Below are 20839 nucleotides of genomic sequence, written 5' to 3'. Positions count from 1 at the left end.
ATCTTCAGTCAGGACCCTCCCTACCACCTCTCTGTGTGGTCAGGACCCTCCCCACTACACCTCTCACGCGGCCCTATCACTGCAGCATGATGAAGGGGGGCTGAGAAACATCTCCCCAGGGAGCTTCTGTAGCCCCATATAATCCTGAACACACACTTCTTCAGTTCAAACAAACAAACTTGGAGCAGTCACATCAGCCTGAAGGGTACCTCCTACCTCCTGGCTGCAGGAAAAAGATCTGAGCTGGCATTTCAAGTTGTAGACTGGGGACAACTTTGTGAATTACTATTTCTCCAAGTATCACGGGTAATTTACAGGAGGTTTTCTACCACATCTCACACCTGAGCTCAATCTGCCCTGCCAAGGCACTGTCCAGGGCGACCCTAACTAGGCAGGATATCTGGTCAGTTCACTGCAGGAGTTCTTAACTGGGGTCTATCTCTGCCCTAGGATCCACAGATGAGCATGAAGAGGGCCCCTGAAGGCACCTGAAAGTATGTGAGAAAGTATAAGTCTATGTAGCTCTAATTTTTCTGGAGATGTGGACCAGAGCTTTCATCAGATTCTCAGAATGCCCACCAAGAGTTAAGATCCTGTAGAAGGACTTCAGAACAGTAGAAATTAATTAGACCTCATTATTATTATTTTATTTTTAAAAATTTTAAGTTTCTATTTGTGACTACTCACTTAAAAAAAAAAGTTGGACCATCTCACCAAATCTTCCCAAATATATCTGTAATTCCTTCGGGACGCCCTACAGCAGCTTTCAAAACAAAAGAGTTACAATCTAGATCTGCTGGAAATTCTCGCAGAGGCCTGCTGCCTCCTCGCTGCAGCCACTACAGGCTGGGTTAGGTCAGGGATTTGATTCTCCAGAGCTGGTCAGTTAATTATTGAAACCTAACAGTCTATTGCTAAATTACTTCTTTTTTTTAAAATAAATTTATTTTATTTATTTATTTTTGGCTGCATTGGGTCTTCCTCGCTGCGCGTGGGCTTTCTCTAGTTGCGGCGAGTGAGGGCTGCTCTTCGTTGCCGTGCATGGGCTTCTCATTGCAGTGGCTTCTCTTGTTGCAGAGCACAGGCACTAGGCACACAGGCTTCAGTAGTTGTGGCACGTGGGCTCAAGAGCACAGGCTCAGTAGTTACGGTGCATGGACTTAGTTGCTCCATGGCATGTGGGATCTTCCCGGACCAGGGCTTGAACCCATGTCCCCTGCACTGGCAGGTGGATTCTTAACCACTGCGCCACCAGGGAAGTCCCTGATAAGTTACTTCTTAATGTGAGAGCTCTGTTCTCTTTGTAAATAAAATCTGCAGGTATTGCAATCTATTTGGTTTTCAAGAATTAGTGGAAAATCCAGAAAATCTGGAGAATGACAGGACTGAACAAAAAGAAAAGAAATTTTTTTCAAATGACAATGTACTGAAGTTAGAGTCCTAAAAATTCTGCATAATAATGAAATAGGGGGACTCTTTAGTACTGCATGAGTTATATGTAGCAATACACATCTCTGCCAACCTCATCTTAACTAGATGGCAAAATGCTAAGAGATTTTCCAAAAACTAAATAATAAAAGAAGGAAAGCAATGGGCTTAAGGTGGAGGGTGGATAGACTAATTTAAAATGGACTGGTTCTGGGACTTCCCTGGTGGTCCAGTGGGTAAGACTCCGCACTCCCAATGCAGGGGGCCCAGGTTCGATCCCTGGTCGGGGAACTACATCCCACATGCCGCAACTATGAGCCCGCATGCTGCAACTATGAGCCCACATGCCACAGCTAAAAAAGATCCCACATGCCTCAATAAAGATCCTGTGTGCCGTAACACCCAGTGTAGCCAAAAATAAATAAATAAATATTTTTTAAACAGACTGGTTCTGGTTACAATAAATTAGAACAAGCACATGCCTCCCACTGAGCATGGCTGTACACCTGGACAGAATGCACTGAGTAGCTTCTGAGGATCCTGAAAAGCAAAGTGTAGCGAGAGGCTTGAAGTAAAAAGGCCAGAATTCGAAGTACCACCAAACCAGTGATGAGTTTGCCATGTTTGCTCTCCAGTACCCCCCAGACTGAATGCAAGCAAGCAGCACAGCCTGAAACCCAGAGGTGGGTACTGAGCTGAGGCAGAGACAGCTCCAGGAAAAGTCCCCTCATTCTGGCTTGAGGAGTGAAGAAGAGAATTCTTAAGACTCAGAGTACAGAAATCCCCCATCTTTTTCTCCTCTGAGTTCTCTTAAGCCTCAGCTTTCAAGCAATCCCATGAGCAGTGACATTAGAAATCCCAAAGGAGGAGAAAATAAAACTCTTAGGAAGAAAACCTTCCTTTCTGATCCCAAGAAACTAGGACAAACTCCCATTGTATTCTTTCCCTCTCTTCCTGCCACTTGGCCCTGGACGCAAGCATAGTCACAGAAGTGTGCAACGAACAGGAGAGCAAACCCCAACTTTCTGGCTGGATGAACACAAAAGGAACCAACAAAAGTACTACTAACCCTACAGAAATTAAAAGGAGCAAAAGAGAATACTATTAGGCCAACAAATTAGACAGTTTAGATAAAATGAACAAATTTCTAGAAAGACACAAATTATCAAACTGACTCAAGAAAAAATAGAAAATCTTAAGAGGTATATATAAAGAATTTGAATACTTAAATTTTAAATTAAAATCATCAATTATGTGAAGAATTGCTCCAGATGACTGGCCAGGAGACTATTCAAGATTTCCTGCAGTGGAGGAAATTTCTTTAAGAAGATGATTTAGTTTGCTAGAACTTTCCATTTTATTTTGTTTCTGTAACAAATGTATTGTCCAAAATGCCCGTTTCGTTTTTAAAGATGGAACTCGAAACTCAGTATTTCAATAAAGTAAAAAATAAAATAAAATAAAATAAAAATGGGTAAAGATTTGAACATTTCACTAAGGAAGATCTCTGAACTGCTAACAAGCACACGAAAAAAATGCTCAAAATCATTAGTCATTAGGGAAATGCAAATGAAAACTAAAGCGATACCACTTCAGACCCACTAGAAGAGCTATGATCAAAAAAACAATAACAAGTATTGTCAAGGATGTGGAGAAACTGGAACCCTCATACCCTGCTGTTGAGAATGTTAAACTGAACAGCCACTTTGGAAAACAGTTTGACAATTTCCTCAAAAAATTAAACACATACTTACCATACAAGCTAGGAATTCTATTCCTAGGTATCTGTCCAAGATAAATAGAAACATATGTCCACACAAAGATTTCAAGCAAATATTCACAGCAGCATTATTTATAATAGCTAAAAATTGGGGGAAAATCCAATGTCCATCAACTGGTGAATGGATAAATGAAGTGTGGTATAGTCATAGAATAAAGTACTATTTAGCAATAAAAATGAACAAACTATTGATACATGCTACAACATGGATGAACCTAGAAAATGTTAACATGCGTGAAAGAAGCCAGATGCAAAAGACTACCTATCATATGATTCCACTTATATACAATGTCCAGAAAAGGCAAATCCACAGGTACCAAAAGCAGATTCATGGTTTTGCAGGTTAGGGGTAGGAACAGGGATCAGTGGAAAACAGGCATGAGAAATCTTTCTGGGGTGATGGAAAATATTCTAAAACTGGAAAGTACAGCCCCCAAAATTGTTGAAACAGTTAGGCTTAAAAATTTCAGGTGGAAGTAATTTTTATACAGATGTAAGCGAAGGTATTAGAAAAGACTGCCCAGGGGAAACAACAGAAAAAGCTTAAAATCAGTGCTTTAGAGATAGTAGACAGCAGCAAAATAGACATAAATCAAAAGATTAGCTACAAAATTGCAAAAGTGGCCACAACACTATTTAATTTCTCCCATCAGCCCTCTATTTCCCCCACTCCCCAAAACAATGTGTGAGCAGAGGCCGTCTATGAGCTAAGAGCCTAGACCTCAAGAGGCCCAGTGCACTTCCAGTCTTGCTGCTATTGGAACCTGAATCTAACTGCATGTGAACCAACCTGGGTTGGCTTGATGGAAGAGGACAGACCATGAGAGGCAAACTGTGAGTCAGCCAGAAGCTGACCAACAATGCATGACTGAGGGCTGGCTGTGATAAGCCAAGCCTGACTCAGACCAGAACCACTGCCCAGCTGGGCACAGCCCAAATGGCCAATCCCCAGAATTGTGAGCTAAATAGTTCACGTTTAAACTGTTGTTGTTTGCTGTTACAAAACAGAAGCTAGCTGATACACTCAAAGACAGACATGACTGCTGGATAACACAATGAAAGAAATGGCTGGGTTTTGTGAAGTTGTCCAGTAAGGACAGGCCTCCTAGGCACAAGAATAGAAATGCAGCCAAAGAGATTGACTCAGATCTGGTAATTGTCAAAGTCATTGTGGCAGAGGTACTAACTGCATGAGCAAAGTGAGAATAACACTGAAAGTTTCTCTGTAGAGTTGATTAAGGGTCTCTCCTGAGCAGAAAGGCAAGTGAAGTTAAATCAGAAAGCACTGACAGGCTGAAACCTAGGGAAGCAAGAAACTCATTAAGAGCTCATGATGAGATGCATAGACAGGCAGGTATGTGGTCAAAGAGAGATATTTCAGAACTCAAGATCTGGGAGTTACAGCAGTTCTATACATGATGAAATATGCACAGGTCAGATGAGTGGATAATTAGAGACCTATAGGTAGATACTTGTCCATTTCATCTAAGTTGTCAAATTTCTTGGCATAAAGTTGTACAGAATATTCTCTTTTCCTTTTAATGTCTGTGGGTTCTGTAGTTATAACCTCTCTTCCATATGTCATACCAGTGATTTGTGGTTTTTTGCCTTTATCAGTCTAGCCTGATATTTGTAAACTTTGTTGACCTTTTCAAAAAACCAACTTTAATATATACACACTACTATATATGAAACAGATAAACAACAAGGACCTACTGTATAGCACAGGGACCTATATTCAATATCTTGTAATAACCTATAATGGGAAAGAATCTGAAAAAGAATATACATGTATATATAACTGAATCAATTTGCTGTACACCTGAAACTAACACAACATTGTATATTAATTATACTTCAATTAAAAAGTAATTTTAAAAACCAACCTTGGGGGCTTCCCCGTTGGCGCAGTTTGGGAGTCCGCCTGCCGATGCAGGGGACACGGGTTCATGCCCTGGTCCGGGAAGATCCCACATGCCACGGAGTGGCTAGGCCTGTGGCCCATGGCCACTGAGCCTGTGCGTCCGGAGCCTGTGCTCCGCAATGGGAGAGACCACAACAGTGAGAGGCCCACGTACCACAAAAAAACAAAACAAACAAACAAAAAAAAACCAACCTTGGCTTTGTTAATTTTCTTTATTGTATGTCTTTTCTCTATTTCATCAATGTCTACTCTTATTTTTATTATCTCCTTCCTTCTGCTTATTTTGCCTTTACTTTTCCTTTTTTATCCCCTAGTTTCTTAAAGTTGAAAGTTTGTTAGATTTTAGACCTTTCTTTTTAATATAATATAAGTTAAAGCTATATGTTTTCCTCTGAGCTCTGCTTTGGCTGCAACCCACAATTTTGAGATACTATGTTTTCATTATTGTTCAGTTCAAAATATTTTCTAATTTTCCTTATGGTTTCTTTTTTGATGCATGAATTTTCTGAAGCGTGTTATTTAATTTCCAAATATGTGAGGTTTTCCTAGAGATATTATTGTTATTGATTCTTAGTTTGATTATGTTATGATCAGAGTATGATCATACTCTATATGACTTCAACCCTTTCAAATTTAAATTAATTTTATTGTGAATTGATTTATGGCCTAGAATATAGTCTGTCTTTGGGAATGAGTCAAGTGGGTATGGCATTCTATAAATATCAATTAGGTCAAGATAGTTGATAGGGTTATTAAGATCACTTATATTTTTACTGATTTTCTATATGGATATTCTACCAATTACTGAGAGAAGGATGTTAAAATCATCAACTATGACTCCAAAATTGTCTTTTTCCCACTTTAATTTTGACAGTGTTTGCTCCATGCATTTTAAGGCTCTGTACATACACATTTATAATTATATTTTCCTGAACAGTCTTTTTATCATTATGGAACATCCCTCTTTATATCTGTTAATACTATTTGCCTATTTATTATTGAAGAGGTATAAAAATCTCTTCAATAATAAATTAAAATGTCAGGAAATATTTTCAACTCACTTTAAAAAGTGCCTGAATCTGTGTATTTTCGAAGTAAACACAGGATGTTAACTAAGGCGCAACTGTGAGTATGTCTGAAATAAAAAATGAAAAGAATCTGTCTCCCTTTAAGTAAAAGAAGGAATATCTGGAAAGTTAGGATCCATGAGAACTGAGAATTAAACTGACTTTAGAAAACATCAAATATATTCATTCCTTCAGCAGACATTTACTGAGCTTTATTCTGTACCAGGCACTGAGCTAAGAACCAGGGATTCAGACTACCTTCAAGGTACAATCTTGTAGGAGAGACAAATAAAAAAATTCAATTATTATCATTATTATGAGGAGGGAGCTATGAAAGTTTCCTGGAGATGACCTAGGAACTGGGTTTTGAAGGAAGAACAAGAGTTAGCCTTTCGTGCCTGAGTATTTCCGCTTTAGTTAGGGGTGAGTGGCCAAAGAAAAGGAAGACAAAGAAGGGCTTTCTTGGCTGGAAATAACATGGTCAAAAACAATAATCCAAAAAGTCATGGTCTGCTTGGAGAATAACCATCACCAGGACATCAGCATAGGGATCCCTCTGATGCCACATTAAGGTCAAACTTTACCACCTGGAAGAAAGTGGAAAGCTACTGAAGGATTTTAAGTAGGGAAGGAATATGACTTACCCAACCATTTCTCCCTGCCTACCTCTACCACAGAAGCCAGGAAAAATGAAAGCTCATATCCCAAGCTTCCTTTGCAGTGAGAGACGGCTTTGTGACACAGTTCTGACCAGTGAAGTGCAAGGAGAAATCTAACTGGAAAGCCCTCCATCCGGCAAAGATTTTGATTTCCTGATGAATATCCTTCCTTGACTGGCTCTCCCTTTTCCCCTCCTTCCTTCCTTGAATTTGGGCACAATGTCTGGAATGGTGCAGCCATCCTGCAACCATGAGGGAAAGGCCAGGATTATCCCAATCACCCCAGCAGTGACACAGTGGGGATGCTGCAGCAAAGCCTACATCACGTCTAGACTTCTTGCCATGAGAGAACAGAAATCCTTAGTTATTAATAACCCATCTTATGTTGGGATCACTTAAATCTGAATGTCTCCCTGACTAATAAAATTTTTAAGGCTTAATCTGTATTTTAGAATGATCCTTATCAGATTAGTGTGTATGGATTGGGGGTGGGGAGTCAGGGAGACTTGTCTGGAGACTTGTTACAGGGACTGAAGCAAGGTACCATCAGGAGGATGGTAAGAAAGGCAGACTCCAGAGATATGTAAAAGAGGACAGGATGGATAAGGAGGGGTCTGTCATAGCTTCTAGACTTCTAGTTCGGGCAACAGCAGAGGTAGAGGTAAGGGTTGTACCACTCTCCACAACAGGGGCAAATGTTCAGTTTAAGACCTGCGGTGCATCCATGTAAGAAGGAGGGAAAAGGGCTGACTCTCTGTATCTCGAGGTCAAGAGTGTAGCCTGAATTTGACATAGAGATTTCAGAGTAACCGTTCTGTGAGGACGAACTAAAACAGGAAATATGGTGAGATCCTACAAGTAAAGTTTGAATAGGGTGAGCAAAAACAAGGCCCAGCAAATCTACTAAGACAAAACTAGATTAGCGGTTGCGTAGGGTTGGGGTGTGGAGGTGGGAAGTGAACGGGGAGTGACTGCCAACAGGTGTGGGCTTTCTTTGGGGGGCAATGAAAATGTTTTCAATTAAATTGTGTGATGGCTGCACAACGTTGTAAGCACACTAAAAATCATTGAATCGTACATTTTTAATGGGTGAACTGTATAGTATGTGAATTATATCTCAATAAAGCTGTTTGAAAAATTATGAGCAAGGGAATACATTGGGAATGTCAACATCTAAGTAGGAAGAGGGTCCAGTGCAGGAACAGAGGGAGCCGTGGCCAGAGAAAAAAGGTGGCGGGTGGGGGAGAGTTTCAAGAAGGGATCAGTGGCCAACAAAGTCCAATGCAAGATAAGTCGATTAAACCTAAGATGGAAATATGTGATGTAACAATTTAGAACTCAATGTTGAGCTAAGGGTGAGTGGTTTCAAGTCGTAGCAGCAGAAGCCAGATTTTACTAAGTTGAGGAGTAAATGAGAGGCGAGGAATAGGAGGTGGCAGATTTCAGAGAACTTTTCTTAAGAGAAGAGCTGGTGGTATAGGGAGGTTTACGTTGTTTTCAAAAGAATGCACCTATGATGTTTATGTGTTAGAAAGAGGGGCCAGGAGAGAGGGAGCATCAGAAGAGAAAGGAGGGGACGACTCACAGAACAGCCCCCAAGAGACAGGAAGACAAGGAATTCATGGCGTAAGCATAAAATACCCATAAGGAGGACAGATGAAGTTTTCCTTGGGCTGGGAGGGAAGATTAAGATGCCACTTAGTTTGCAGGGGCAAGAAGTTGCTCTCTATGAGTTAGGAGACAAAAGTCACTGGCTGAGGGCGAAGGGCTAGGCTTGAGGATGTGAGGAGGAAATAGACATTCAGATTATTATGGGAGAGGGATTTTCTTCACGGAAGAAGTTTAAAAGCAGAGAAACATTTCAAATACTTTTAAAAACTGTAATATATTACATAGCCTTGTACATAATAAATTGCCTGCAAATTTATTATGCTTTGCATTAGGAGTTGTAATGACCACAGGAGCAGGCTGTCACAAACCCCTGGACATATGGTGTCTGCAGTCAAATATAACCCAGTGATGCTTGAGCACTAGACCTGAAACATGCAATGCCCTGCAAGAGTACAGCTTCAGCGTGACCAGAAAGGCCCCCAGCCAATCATGGTCCCAGGCCTCTGCAGCTGAGGCCACAACTCTCCACTCTCCATGACAGAGAAAAAAGAGTGATCAGGCTGTTTGGCCGTAGTTACTAGAAAAGAAATCAAAAGTCTTTCCTTCTCTTGAGAGGGCTCACAGCAGGTGCCCTCCTAAGGCATTCAAATAAAATAATATTCTGTCAAAGCCCTTGTCAGCTGTCAAGTGGTACACAAAAATTATTTTTTATTATAGCTGGCACCTACTTATATTTCCATCTTGATGTGATCTCAAGACCCCTTTCTTCTAATCATATTGGCGTGTTCTGAGCTCTGAAAACAGGTGTGTTTCCTTAATCATTGCCTATTCTTAAGCAGTTCTGCTGGCCTGGGGGTTTGTTCTGAGCCCCTGTCTGTCTAGCCAGGTACTACTCAGCCTGCATGCTGCAGCAGAAATATCACCTCCTCCTGGAAGGGATCACCCCAGCCAGAAGCAATCATGTCATCAGAAGTATTCCAACCATTCCTTTTCTATACATAATTTGTTACTTTGTGTTTATGCTAATTATATCTTTAGCTTTACCTGCCTTCAGTTCCTAGAAGGAATCACATTTTACACAATGCCTTTTTTTTTTAGCAGGATGCTTTTTTGCACATAGCAGGAACAGGGCCTGTTTACTCTGAAGGAGATTCAGAGATCATCTTCATGTTACCAGTGAAAACAGAAAGTCTGAATCTCAGAGACCCTAAAAGACTAGACCAAGACAGCACAGTTTGTTAGTGGCAGAGCTGGAACCCAAAGCCAGGGCTTTGAACTCTTATTCCTGTAATCCTTTCATTAAACCAATACTTGTTATTAGCCTGTTTCTATGTTGTAACTGCAATCTCAAAGAGTCATTCGTAGGGCTTCCCTGGTGGCGCAGTGGTTGAGAGTCCGCCTTCCGATGCAGGGGACGCGGGTTCGTGCCCCGGTCCGGGAAGATCCCACGTGCGCGGAGTGGCTGGGCCCGTGAGCCATGGCCGCTGAGCCTGCGCATCCGGAGCCTGTGCTCTGCAACGGGAGAGGTCACAACCGTGGGAGGCCCGCGTAACACAAAAAAAAAAAAAAAAAAAAAAAAAAGAGTCACTCGTAACCCTTGAGGTTAGACAAAGATTTCAGACTTCTCCGAAAAAGCTTTTGTTTCCACTTTCATCTAGACTGGATTTAAAAGGTTTGGATGCATGAAAAAAAAAAGTGGGTTTTTTTCTTTATTCTTCTTCTTTTGCTTTTAGCATTCTGCTTTGTTGCCACGTAGCTGAAGTAAGGGTAAATTATATGGTGGTAGTGACTTTGGTGAATGGGGTGAATTTGTCTTTTTCACAAATGTACTGGCTTTACTTGCACAGCTTGGCCTCTGATGCTCCCATCAGATTTGTGATTCATAGTCAGATGTCAGTTCAGTTACTGGAGCAGAAGAAACCAGTAACTATAAAATTTCAGCACTGATATTGGGAGTGACCTGGAAGTCATCGTCAAGGCAGGGACTACACCTCAGACCCATTCTTATTCCTATCCTCTAATATCATACCTCATAAAGGATGAAAAAATAAATGTTTGTTTTTAAAATAATTGCGTGAAACAAAATGAACCCTGTATCATGTGTGGAATTCAACTTAAGACTGATTTAATTAGCATAAACTAACTTAGACCTAGAATTTAACTCTAGGCAAAGTATTTATAAAGATAACCTAATTGTAAAAGAGAGCTAAATAATAAACTATCAGTTTCTCTAATCCACTGAGTAACCCTTAATGAAAGATGCAAATTCCACAACAAGCTGTGAACTATGGGTATTCCACTGACCATTTTTCCATGGTTTGGTGCAGGGATTCCCTGGAAACATGATGAGGCCAAGAGGGTCAGTGTGGACCATCCTTTCATCTATGATAATGTGGAAAATCACTGGAAAAACCTAAAGGATTTGCCCATTCAGCTTTGTAAGAAATGGCCATTAACAATTCACTCCACTTAGCCTCTCTCTTTCATTGAGAATTTTGGGCATATGATTCTTTGAGCTGTGAGTGACACAGTTAAACACTACACAGCAGACAAAATGTAGCTGGGGGTTCCTGTCTTACTGAGTCCTTATCTCGCTTGAGTTAACTAGAGTTAACTCTTTTGGTTCCTTTCCCTTAAACAGGAAGTGAAGACATTTACTCAATCCTGATGGACACAAAACACCCTCCTGCCTCTGCTGATATCAAACAAGGCTGCCCTTATTCCACCGAGCTGATGAATAGGGATCATGTACCACTGTTCATGCTGGGTATTCTCCAAGGGCATTATATGTAATTGTCTTCACTCTACTGAAGGGCTCACAAGGTTCTTTCTTGTAATCTAATGGTACCTCAATTACCCATATCATTTTCCGAGATTTCCTTAAAATCAGGACTGTCACTGTCTGATCTTCACCACAGGCATCTAGGGAAACAGTTAAGCATTGTGTAAAGTCACAGCATCAAACACTATTAAGTCCCCAGGAAAAGTATCCTTCTTAGACACCCAGAATGAACACTTGGTTTCCAGACTGCATCCCATCTCGATGTGAAATCACCTCTCATCACTATATTTATTGTTTATTACTATATATATGGTACAAGTATTTTATTTTCATATACAAAGCATGTATTTCTAGCTATCTAACTGGGCCTTTTATCTGTCAGAGAATTGGAGATTGAGCCCTTGCTGAGTAGATTAATAATTTTACATTCTCATATGCTATTATTAAAATTTAGAGAACTCTTAAGCCAGTAGAGATGAGTTTGCAAGTATATGAAAATAAAAAGGGGCTGTTGGTGGTTATGGTTCCCAAACATCTCATAAATCTCTGAATCATTTATTTCTAGCTTCATGAGGAAGAAACTGTGCTGAAGAAAGGTGTTTATTATCCACTTAGTGAGGGGGAAAAAGCTGCAGCCCCTCACAAGAGATACATGGCTTTTTTTCCTGCTGCAGAACTTTCCCAAAGCACACTGAGTCCTGATGCCATGGTTTCCCCTGTGGAGAAGTATTTCTCTCCCTACCTGGGAAGAAACATCCTGAAATTTCCTCTCCAACTGGACTTTCCTGGACGTGTGGAAAGCAGAAGCAATATCCTCCGTCAAGTAAAGCAGCCAAGAGCTAACTGAACTTCCTCATGTGTTCCAGGGCTTTCCCAAAGCTCTTTCACATTTCAAAATAAGTCCGCAGATCCTAAACCCATTTTCCTCATTTGACAGCTACGGAAATACTGAAAGTGAATTATCTACTGACTGAGATTGGGATGAGGAATAGAATACTCGACAGGACTATAACTTATAGGAAAATCAAAACATTTTCTTTGATACTTATTTTGCAGCAGCTACTGCTAAAAAGCAACAAGAAGAATAGCCATTATGTGACACAAGTTCTAATTTTCTAACACGCTAGAATCCAAAAACTTCATAGGTATTTCTCAAGGAGAAAATCCTGCTGGAAATGGCATTTTGGTAGAAACGGAGAAGGAAAAAAAATCCCCTCTGTTTTCCATAGAGGAAAATGTCTTATTTATGGCTAACATGAAACAATGATGAAATATGACATTCTCATGGTACAGTCTCACGATTTTTACTTATAAAATGACATTCTTTGAGTAGTTTAACACAGGGACTTGGTATGAAAAGGAACATGGGGGGCCTATCAACAAATGAAGCGAATACTGCATTGAACTTTCTGAGAAAAAAAAATCTAACCAAATACATTTTGTTATAATTAGTGATTTACATTTTTTAACACAAACTCCAGGGCAATGTTTTAAAGTCTAGAAAGATAAAATAAGAGTTGGGATTCAGCAAATGCTGAATTCTGAGCAACGTCCTGAGAATGTGCATTTTTCTTTTTGGCCCAATTCTGAGTTGTATTTGCCCAGTTACAAGAACTGGCACTCATAGAGAATTTTTCACTCATTTGATAAATACTTATTAAGAGCCCATTATACACCAGGCAGTGGGGATATAGCCCTAAACAAGAGAGACTTGGTCCATGCCGTCAAGATGTTCCCAGCCCAGCAGACAAGGCAAATACGAAGCACACACAGGATGTCAACCTGTACCAGGAATCTTGTGAAATGAGCTATGGCATTAAACAATCACTCCCAGCTTTCCTAACCAAATGCAAGCTCAGGACAAATGCTTAACTGACAGATAACTAAACAAAACGTAGACCTATCTCATTTTTTCTGCCTATGCTTTAGCTGAAACACTGGATGACTAATCTAACAACCCATAACAGGATTCTGATTCTGGTTCTATCATTTACACGTACTGGACTGGTGATCTCCTTTTAAAATGAAAATCCTAAATTTTGGTGTTCGCACCCTGACTGTGATTTATTTTTTGTCACCTCTAAATGGGTTATTCTATTAAATTAATCAGGTATTCAAAAAGTGTTGGTTCATAACAGGCACAGCTTATGCTGTTTCACATAACTTTGAATTAATTAATCTAATAAAGACTTTAAGATTTGTGGACAGATCTTTTATTTTTACACATTTTTAATTCAATTTTACAAAATGTAATGATACCTATCCAGTACTGAATAGCTACTATGAACTAAGTGGGGTTTTGTTAACATGATTACTGGTAAACCCTGCCCTCCCCCTACAGCCATATAAGGTACTATTGGCCCTATTTTATAGCTGAAGGGCTGAGAAGTTGAGAGAGTTTCCCAGCACCACACAGCTAGTTAGTGTAAAGGCAGCAATGGAACCTCTGATTATCTGACTGGTTATTTTATTCTCTTTACAGTCCTAAATTGAGTTAAGAGTTCTCACCCACTGGGGCTCCATGTAGAATTATTCATTGTGCCTCATTATAACGATGTTATAGTAATGCAGTAAAAGCTTTCAAGCAACCAGAGTCCAATCAAACATCTAGGGTGCAATAAAACATTGGATTAACTAGTGAAATGAAATGTAAAGTAACTTCTCAGGTAAATGGCAAGTCAATGGAGCGTTTCTAACTATGAAGTCTTTGCTAAAATGAGCAAATGGCATCAAGCATTGCTACCAGCACCCTCCTGGCTGTGTGAAACTCGTGGGAAAAGAGGGACAATCATCTCGCATTAACCGGGGGGTTGGCCTGGAAATTCATCAAGAAATGCTGGGTCAGGGAGAGCTTGTGTTTCTCATTTTGGTCTATCTCCAGCGGAACTAGTCCTACAACAGTTCCACTGAATTGCTGCGAGGCCAGGTCACCTGTTTATGGAGGGATGGTCCACGTTTTGTTAGTAAAGCCAGATCACTACCACCATCGCTCTGCAAAAATCATCAGACATCCCCAGTAAAACATGGAGCTCTTTCTGGGTGAATAGGAATATAAACTTGAAAGCCTAAAGGGAAATGCACATGGATCAAACTGCTCTGCACCAGCTCCCTAAAAGCTCCCAGCTGAGGTTAGATACCCAAGTGAACAGCCACGGCCAGCTGCCTGCACCCAGAAAGCTTCGGGCGATTTACAGATTGTCGAGGAAGCTGAGATCCATCCCGAGGCTCACTTCCTAAGGTCTGGCCGCTTATAAGGGCTGTCTCACCCCTTCCAGCACAGCGGCTCCAGGACACAAGAGTTCTGCCAATACCGTTCACTGGGCACTCACGCTGGGGAGTCACTTGAAAGGAAACACGTCCCTTTCGGCTTGGGGGTAGCATGCTCGCCACTCAACGCCCTACTGGCTTCTGAACACCCATATGATTAATATTGGTACCCAGCAAAGAGAAATTCTTCTGACCTTGAGCGTGCGCGCTAAATAAATTACCTCGGAACGAAAGTGGTGTGATCTCAAAACAGCATCTGCGGGAAAAAAAGAAAAACGAGACGTCAATTAACTCCTTGTTCTTCACCTGCCGAGTCACCGACGACTTACCCGGGGGACGAGGGTCGGGGAGGCGCGTTCCGGACGCCTCTAACGCAGTGGGGACAGCCTGCTGGGAGGGCTGTTTACTAGGCCATCGGTCTCTAGGTGATTTCTCCGCGAGAAGTTTCAGAGAAAGTTCTGGGGGAGTTGGGGAGCCCCGAACTCTCCATGCCCCACGCTCCAGCGCCGGCCGGAGGGTGGGGGTGGACGAGGCTGCCGCAGCCCGGACTCCGCTCCAGCCATCCCCAGGGCTTAAGCACACTGACACCAAGTATCTGGTGCGTTCCCCACACCTCCCGGCGCTCTGCCTCGCCAGGGTCACCCCAATCCGGCCGACCCGTGGAGGGGGACAGGAACGCTAAACACGGAAACGCACTGGGCTAGGGGAGCGGGCGCGGATAGGGTAGAGGGAGCAGCGCGGAAGCCAGGGAGCCGCGCTTCCCTCTTCAAATCGGCTTAAAGGTTCCTCCTGGCCCGAGTAAGCCCGTCGCGGGGTGTCTTACCTCGGCTCCTTGAACGACCCGAAAAGACCGATTTCATCGGATGCCTCCCCTTCTGGAGCCTGCGGTGCCAGCAGCAGAAGAAGATGATGGTGGCGATGGTGCCCAGCAGAAGCAACAAGAGGAAAAGGGCACATTGGATGCTGTAGGGTCTCAGCAAGACGAGGAAAGCGGCGGCAATCATGGTGCGGGGCGAAGCGGCAGCGGCTGCCGGCGGGGCTGGAGGGCGGCGGCACAGGCACCCGCGCGGGGCGCACGCTGAGCTGCGGGCACGGGCGAGCGCAGCTCAGCGCGTCATGCCCGACGCTTGCGGCCCCGCGCCCGGCCCAATGGCTGCGCACTCGCGTCCGCCGCGCTACGCGAGGGAGCCCGGGCTGCGGGCAGCGTTGGCCATGACTCAGCAGACGTCGACCTGGCACGGACCTGGCCGCGGGTAGCCCACCCCGCCCTCCCCGGGCGCCCCCGCCCCCACCCGTGCGCTGCCCCCGGGCGCAGCCCCGCCGGAGACGCGGCGGACGGGGAGGGGCAACGCCGCCGGCAACGGGGCCACCCGGGCTCTGCGCATCGTCCCACGGCCACCGCCGGCCTCTGCATCCCCGAAGCCGGGAGCACGTGGGGCGGGGCGGGACGCGGCGGCCCGCGAGGGGCGGGCGTGGGGCGTCGCGGCGGGGGCTCAGCGGATGACATCACGGCCGGGCTGCGGCAGCGCGGGCGCGCGGACATGGCTGCTACGGCTCCGGCGGCCGCGGGCTGCGCCCGGGCCTGAGCGCCCAGCGCCCTCCCGCGGGGCCGCCCGCCGGTCCGCACCGTCCGGGGGGCACGGGCCGGGCGCCCCTCCGTTCCCGGAAGCCCGGGCTGCCACCTCTCCAGCCTCCCGTGCCCAGATCGCTGGAAGCCCGGCGACAGGGGGCGCCCCGGAGCCAGGGGGAGACCGCGAGGCGCCGACTGGAGCCTGCAGGCGGTGCTGCCCCCGCCTCCCACCTCCCCGCGCCCCACCCCGAGGCTGGGGCTTCGGAGGATGCAGCTGGGTGAGCTATTGCTTGCGGGGGGTTCCTGCACGCCGAAGCGTGAGCCCCGGGCAGGGCCTTTCCTCGGAATCGGGGTCCCCCGGAACGGGGGGCCCGTCCCGTCCGTCCCCCCTGAACTGGGCGCGCTCCCCGGCGGAGCGCTCGGGTCTGCAGACTTGAACTCTGCCACTCAGCCGAGAAGGGGGCACTTTGCATCCTCTTGCATCCATGTTGACCCTAAAACCTTGCCTCCTTTAGTGCAGTTGGAGGGAGAGGCAATTTCAGATTTAGGAACCAGCAGATGGAGGAAGTTGGAGATTGGCTTGTAAATATTTTGAGGAGAGATTTTGTAGGGCAAGTGAGGAAGTAGCGATCTATCACACTCAAAACGCACACACTCCCTTTCTCCCTCTTGCCCCCTCCCCTTTCTTCGTAATCAGCAAAAGGAATCCTGCAGTTGGAGATTTTCCCGGGGCCGCTGGCGCAGTGCGGACGCGGGAGGCGCGGCGGGGGCGCTGCAGTGGCCTCTGTCCCTGCGGCCGCCAGGCCACCTGGCCCGGACCAATTGCGACAGTGAACTCAGCCGGCCGGTGCTCTGTCGCCTTCTGCTGCTCCCGAGCCAGTGCTGGCTTTTCCCGTGCGGGGCTGGGTTTTGCTTGTTTTGTTTGCTCGCGTAGAGAAACTGCAATTATAGTGACAAGGTAACCCATTACTGCATTTGTGGAGTTGCTAGTAACTACTAGGGTGGACTCTGGAATATTTCGGAGACTGAAGAAATTGTGTCCTAATAAAGTATTTTGTAAAATTCCGGAAAGCAGTTAAAAAATCGATGACAATACTTAATTTTTTTATTTGCTTGTAGGATCTCAAGATCAGTGTGGTTTTCTAACTATACAAAATACACTATTCAGCTCTGCATAAAGGCTTACCATTGATGTTCTTAAGGCCTTTAACGTATTACCACGTGTAAGCATTAAAGGACACTCAAAAAGGCATTGACTAATGCACGTTTTAAATGCCAGATTCATCACCATGGGAAACAATGGATTGAGTTTTCTTATGTACATCTTGTTTCCTACGATAAAAATAAGCATTATCTCATTCAGTTGTTCTGGTTTGAAGGTGGACCTTGCTTGCAGATGCTGTATAAAGTGAGAATGGTGAATCAGAGTGCCTGCAGGATGGGCTTACAAGGTCCCTGGCTCTGGGGCTGACAGGTAGCACTGCATTTGTGCAGGTAGCTCAAAGGTTTCCTGATACCGCAGCCACTGCAGTGGGAGACCACATTCCCATCCACTGTGCAGGGGTTATTGAGGAAAGCCTGGGAGCCTGCTGTGTGGGGCACAACAGGAAAGGAAGAATTCTGTACCTCATTGCCTCACAGTGGCCTGGTGGAGTAATTTAAAACAACAACAAAACTGAATTAACCTTTTGCAAACACTGGGAGAAATAACTAATGAGGAAGGTCATCATTACTTTATACTTCTCATTGAGGAAAATTTGCAAGTGAGCTGAAATGGCCCTAAATATCCTTGAAGCATGCCGAAGACCGCAAATACAGCATAGTAACCATTTTGCCCCAAACTGTGCATTTATAACAACAGAAAGCAACTAAATAGCAATTATGATTTTGAGTTACGACTTTAGCACAATCGTTATCACTCTGAGTCTTGCTGCAGCCATTTGTAAGTTTGAAGTGCACACAAGAACATCATTTATCTCTTTTGGCAGGCAAATACTTAACTGCCTTGCAGTAGGATTATAGATATTTCTTTTTAGATGCGTTCATTTCTGTTCTTTGCATCAGTTATCTCAAGGATACTAATAATAATAATAAGCAAACCAAATCTTTGAAAGAATTTAGTATTTAGGATCCATTGTTTTCTGCTTTGTTTGTTGCTAATTTATCACTCCCTTCTCCAAATAATGGCATGTTATTAATTGCTTCTTTCTGTGTGTTTGTGTGATGCTAATGCGTTGTGGAATTCAATAAATATTAAATCAACCAATCAATCCTTTTTGGAAGTTAATTTAGTAAAATTCATACCTTTTCTTTCTGATAGATTTTCATTAAAAAAGAATAATTGACATTATATCAAATTCACAAATTTAAAGTTTGGAGGTAGGGGTGGAGGAGGAAAGTCCATGGCCAAATCTTTCCTACCAAAGAATGAAAAAATGAAAATAGAAAAGTATATATAACTTTTTGACTTTTTATGATAGTGAACTAGCACTGTCACACAAGAGAAGACAAATGAGTTGGGGAAATTAGTTAAGAGAGTTTGGTATCTGGTATGTAGAAGATGGTCCACTCTGCAGCCCTTTTTCCCTTTAGATGCTCAACCAAATTGAGAAAACACACGAGGAACCAAAAGGAAATTAAAATGTTAACCCTATTCAGGGTGAAGTCAGAGTGAAGAGCATAGCTTAGGCTCAAAGCCAAAATGGGGCATCTTATTCCTTTTCCACTAACTCTGCACCCCCGCCCAGTCACAGCTAAAGAATTACAGTCCTTCCCAACAGTAAAGCAGGAAAGAACCCTACCTGTACTACTTCTCACCTGAAGACCAGAGGCTAAAAAGAGCCTGACACTCTCCAATCCATGAGGCCTGCAGCACAAGTGGGCAAGAGGCAGGACCGTGTGTGAGGAGGGACCTTTCATATCCCAGCCCTGCCCATTGGTGGCCCCAGGCCCTCCCCAAGGCCCCTCATCACTGAGTCATTCTGCTCCCAAAGATAAGAGTAAGGGGCTTTAATAACATGACAGAAACATCTTCTGCAGTACCTCCCTAGAGGTAGGAAGTTATGGCACAAATTCCTGATGTTTGGGTCAGGGAGAAGTATAGAAAAGAAGAGAAGGATCCATCTAAGCTGTGTGGTGACCAATTGAGGGAAAGGCAGGGATTGCAGAGGACTCAAGTTTTGGGCTCGGGTGAAGGAAGAGTTGTGAAGGCAGAGGTGACAAATTGAGTTTCAGACCCACTGAGGGGCAGAAGTGTCAGAAGGTCATCCGTGTGAAATTACCCATGAAAACACGGCTGGAGACTGAGAACCAGAGACAGATGGGAATCACCCACATCAATTATGGTTGAAGTCACAGATGTGGACGAAATGACTATGGAAGAGAAAGTGTAGAAAGAACTGGTATCAGTTGAGGTCTATCCTGATGGGGCTTTTTCTGTAAACCTACATTGCTGGAAATGCCTTGTAGAGTAACTATGTGGTTTCCTTTACTCATAGAACTACGTGTTAGATCTGTGGGGAAGAACTACAAGACAGAGCTGCCAAGTGAACTGTGAAAAGCCAAACAGTCAAACTTTTTTTATCTTAGGTATTTGGCACATCCCAGTGATCTCTACTGTTCTAGGGTGTGACAGCTTAGGAGTGAATGTGATTTGAACTTAATGCATTTTTAAAGGGTATCTAAAATTCAGAACCAGGCAGATCCATCTCCTGACCCTAAACATGGTCCTAAAGAAAACTGCTTGAGGAAATTGCATCCCAGAGATTACAGGTGGGGAATTTTGAAGTTTGTCCATATTCCATTGGAGATCAAAGAAGCCCAACTAAAAGGATTGTGGACGGACTGACATGACAACTGTGGATTGAGCAAAACTTCTTTTTGCAAGGGCTATCTTATCTTGAAGGTTCTGGCTTTGGAGGAACAAAGGTGATTGGCAGTGGAAAAAATCAGAACATGTGAAATTCCTTAAAAATTTATTGACTGAAATAATTTTGCCTATGTTACACGTAATTTAATAAAAAGAAAAAAACCTTTACACTTTGTGCAGAAAGTAAAAAAAAAAAAAAAAAAAAAAAAAGAGGTTTTGAAAAAAAAAAAAAAACCTTTTCCCTTTGTGCAAAAAAAAAAAAAAAAAAAAAAAAAAAAAAACTGGAATCAGCTTTGGAGATATCTTCCCCTTGTGGACTGGAGAAGGAGAGCAAATGACACGTGGGAAGTGCTTCCAGTTCAGGGGTTCCCAGGACACATGCACATCTGGGGTAAGGAGCCCGAGGACTGAGGACCAGTGATGATGAGCCCTCTTCACACCTTCCGGGGAAGTGGCTCATCGCAGTGGGAGAGGCTGAACCCGGACGGGAGTGGATCGGAGAGGGACGAGGACGTGGGAAAGAAGCAAGAGCGCTGTCTACAGTCTTTGGAGAAATTTAACTCTAGAATGCATGGGTAGAAATGCAAGTAAAGCCTGAGTAAAGGGCAACACATGGGCTTTTGTCAGGACAGGGGTACAACTTGGGAGATGGAGCCAGCAGTGGGAGAGAAACTGAGAGTTGAAGGGAGGGGAGAAGGTGACCTCTCCAATGCGTTTGTGGTTTAGATACTTGTCCTCATGCTCCCTGGGTCCCCCAGACCAGTTCTTTGTGCTCTCAGACTGCCTTTGACTCTGCAGAATTAAAACTGACCCTGACTGGTTGTGATGGCTCCCTGCCCCTGGGCCCCTCCCCACCAACCCTGGCTACTAATGCTCAGACTAG

General features: G+C 43.9%; 1 protein-coding gene and 1 non-coding gene across 2 annotated transcripts in view; one reads left to right on the top strand and one right to left on the bottom strand.

Annotated features, from left to right (window-relative positions):
- Positions 1 to 15522, bottom strand: part of DST (dystonin) — a 496398-nt gene extending 480876 nt beyond the window's left edge. The window contains exons 1-2 of the mRNA XM_007471189.1: positions 15342 to 15522; positions 14740 to 14774 (exon numbers count right to left, since the gene is read on the bottom strand). Coding sequence (XP_007471251.1) covers positions 14740 to 14774; positions 15342 to 15522 — 216 coding nt within the window. The remainder of the gene's footprint in view (positions 1 to 14739; positions 14775 to 15341) is intronic.
- On the top strand, positions 1647 to 1719 carry TRNAG-CCC (transfer RNA glycine (anticodon CCC)). The gene has a single exon. It is a non-coding gene; the product is annotated as a tRNA-Gly (tRNA).
- Positions 15523 to 20839: the final 5317 nt, after the last annotated feature.

The sequence above is a fragment of the Lipotes vexillifer genome, unplaced genomic scaffold (assembly GCF_000442215.2).
Source record: "Lipotes vexillifer unplaced genomic scaffold, Lipotes_vexillifer_v1.1 scaffold302, whole genome shotgun sequence".
In the NCBI taxonomy this organism is placed as follows: Eukaryota; Metazoa; Chordata; class Mammalia; order Artiodactyla; family Lipotidae; genus Lipotes; species Lipotes vexillifer.
Note: the sequence above shows the minus strand (reverse complement) of the source record. Positions and strands in the feature narration are given on the sequence as shown.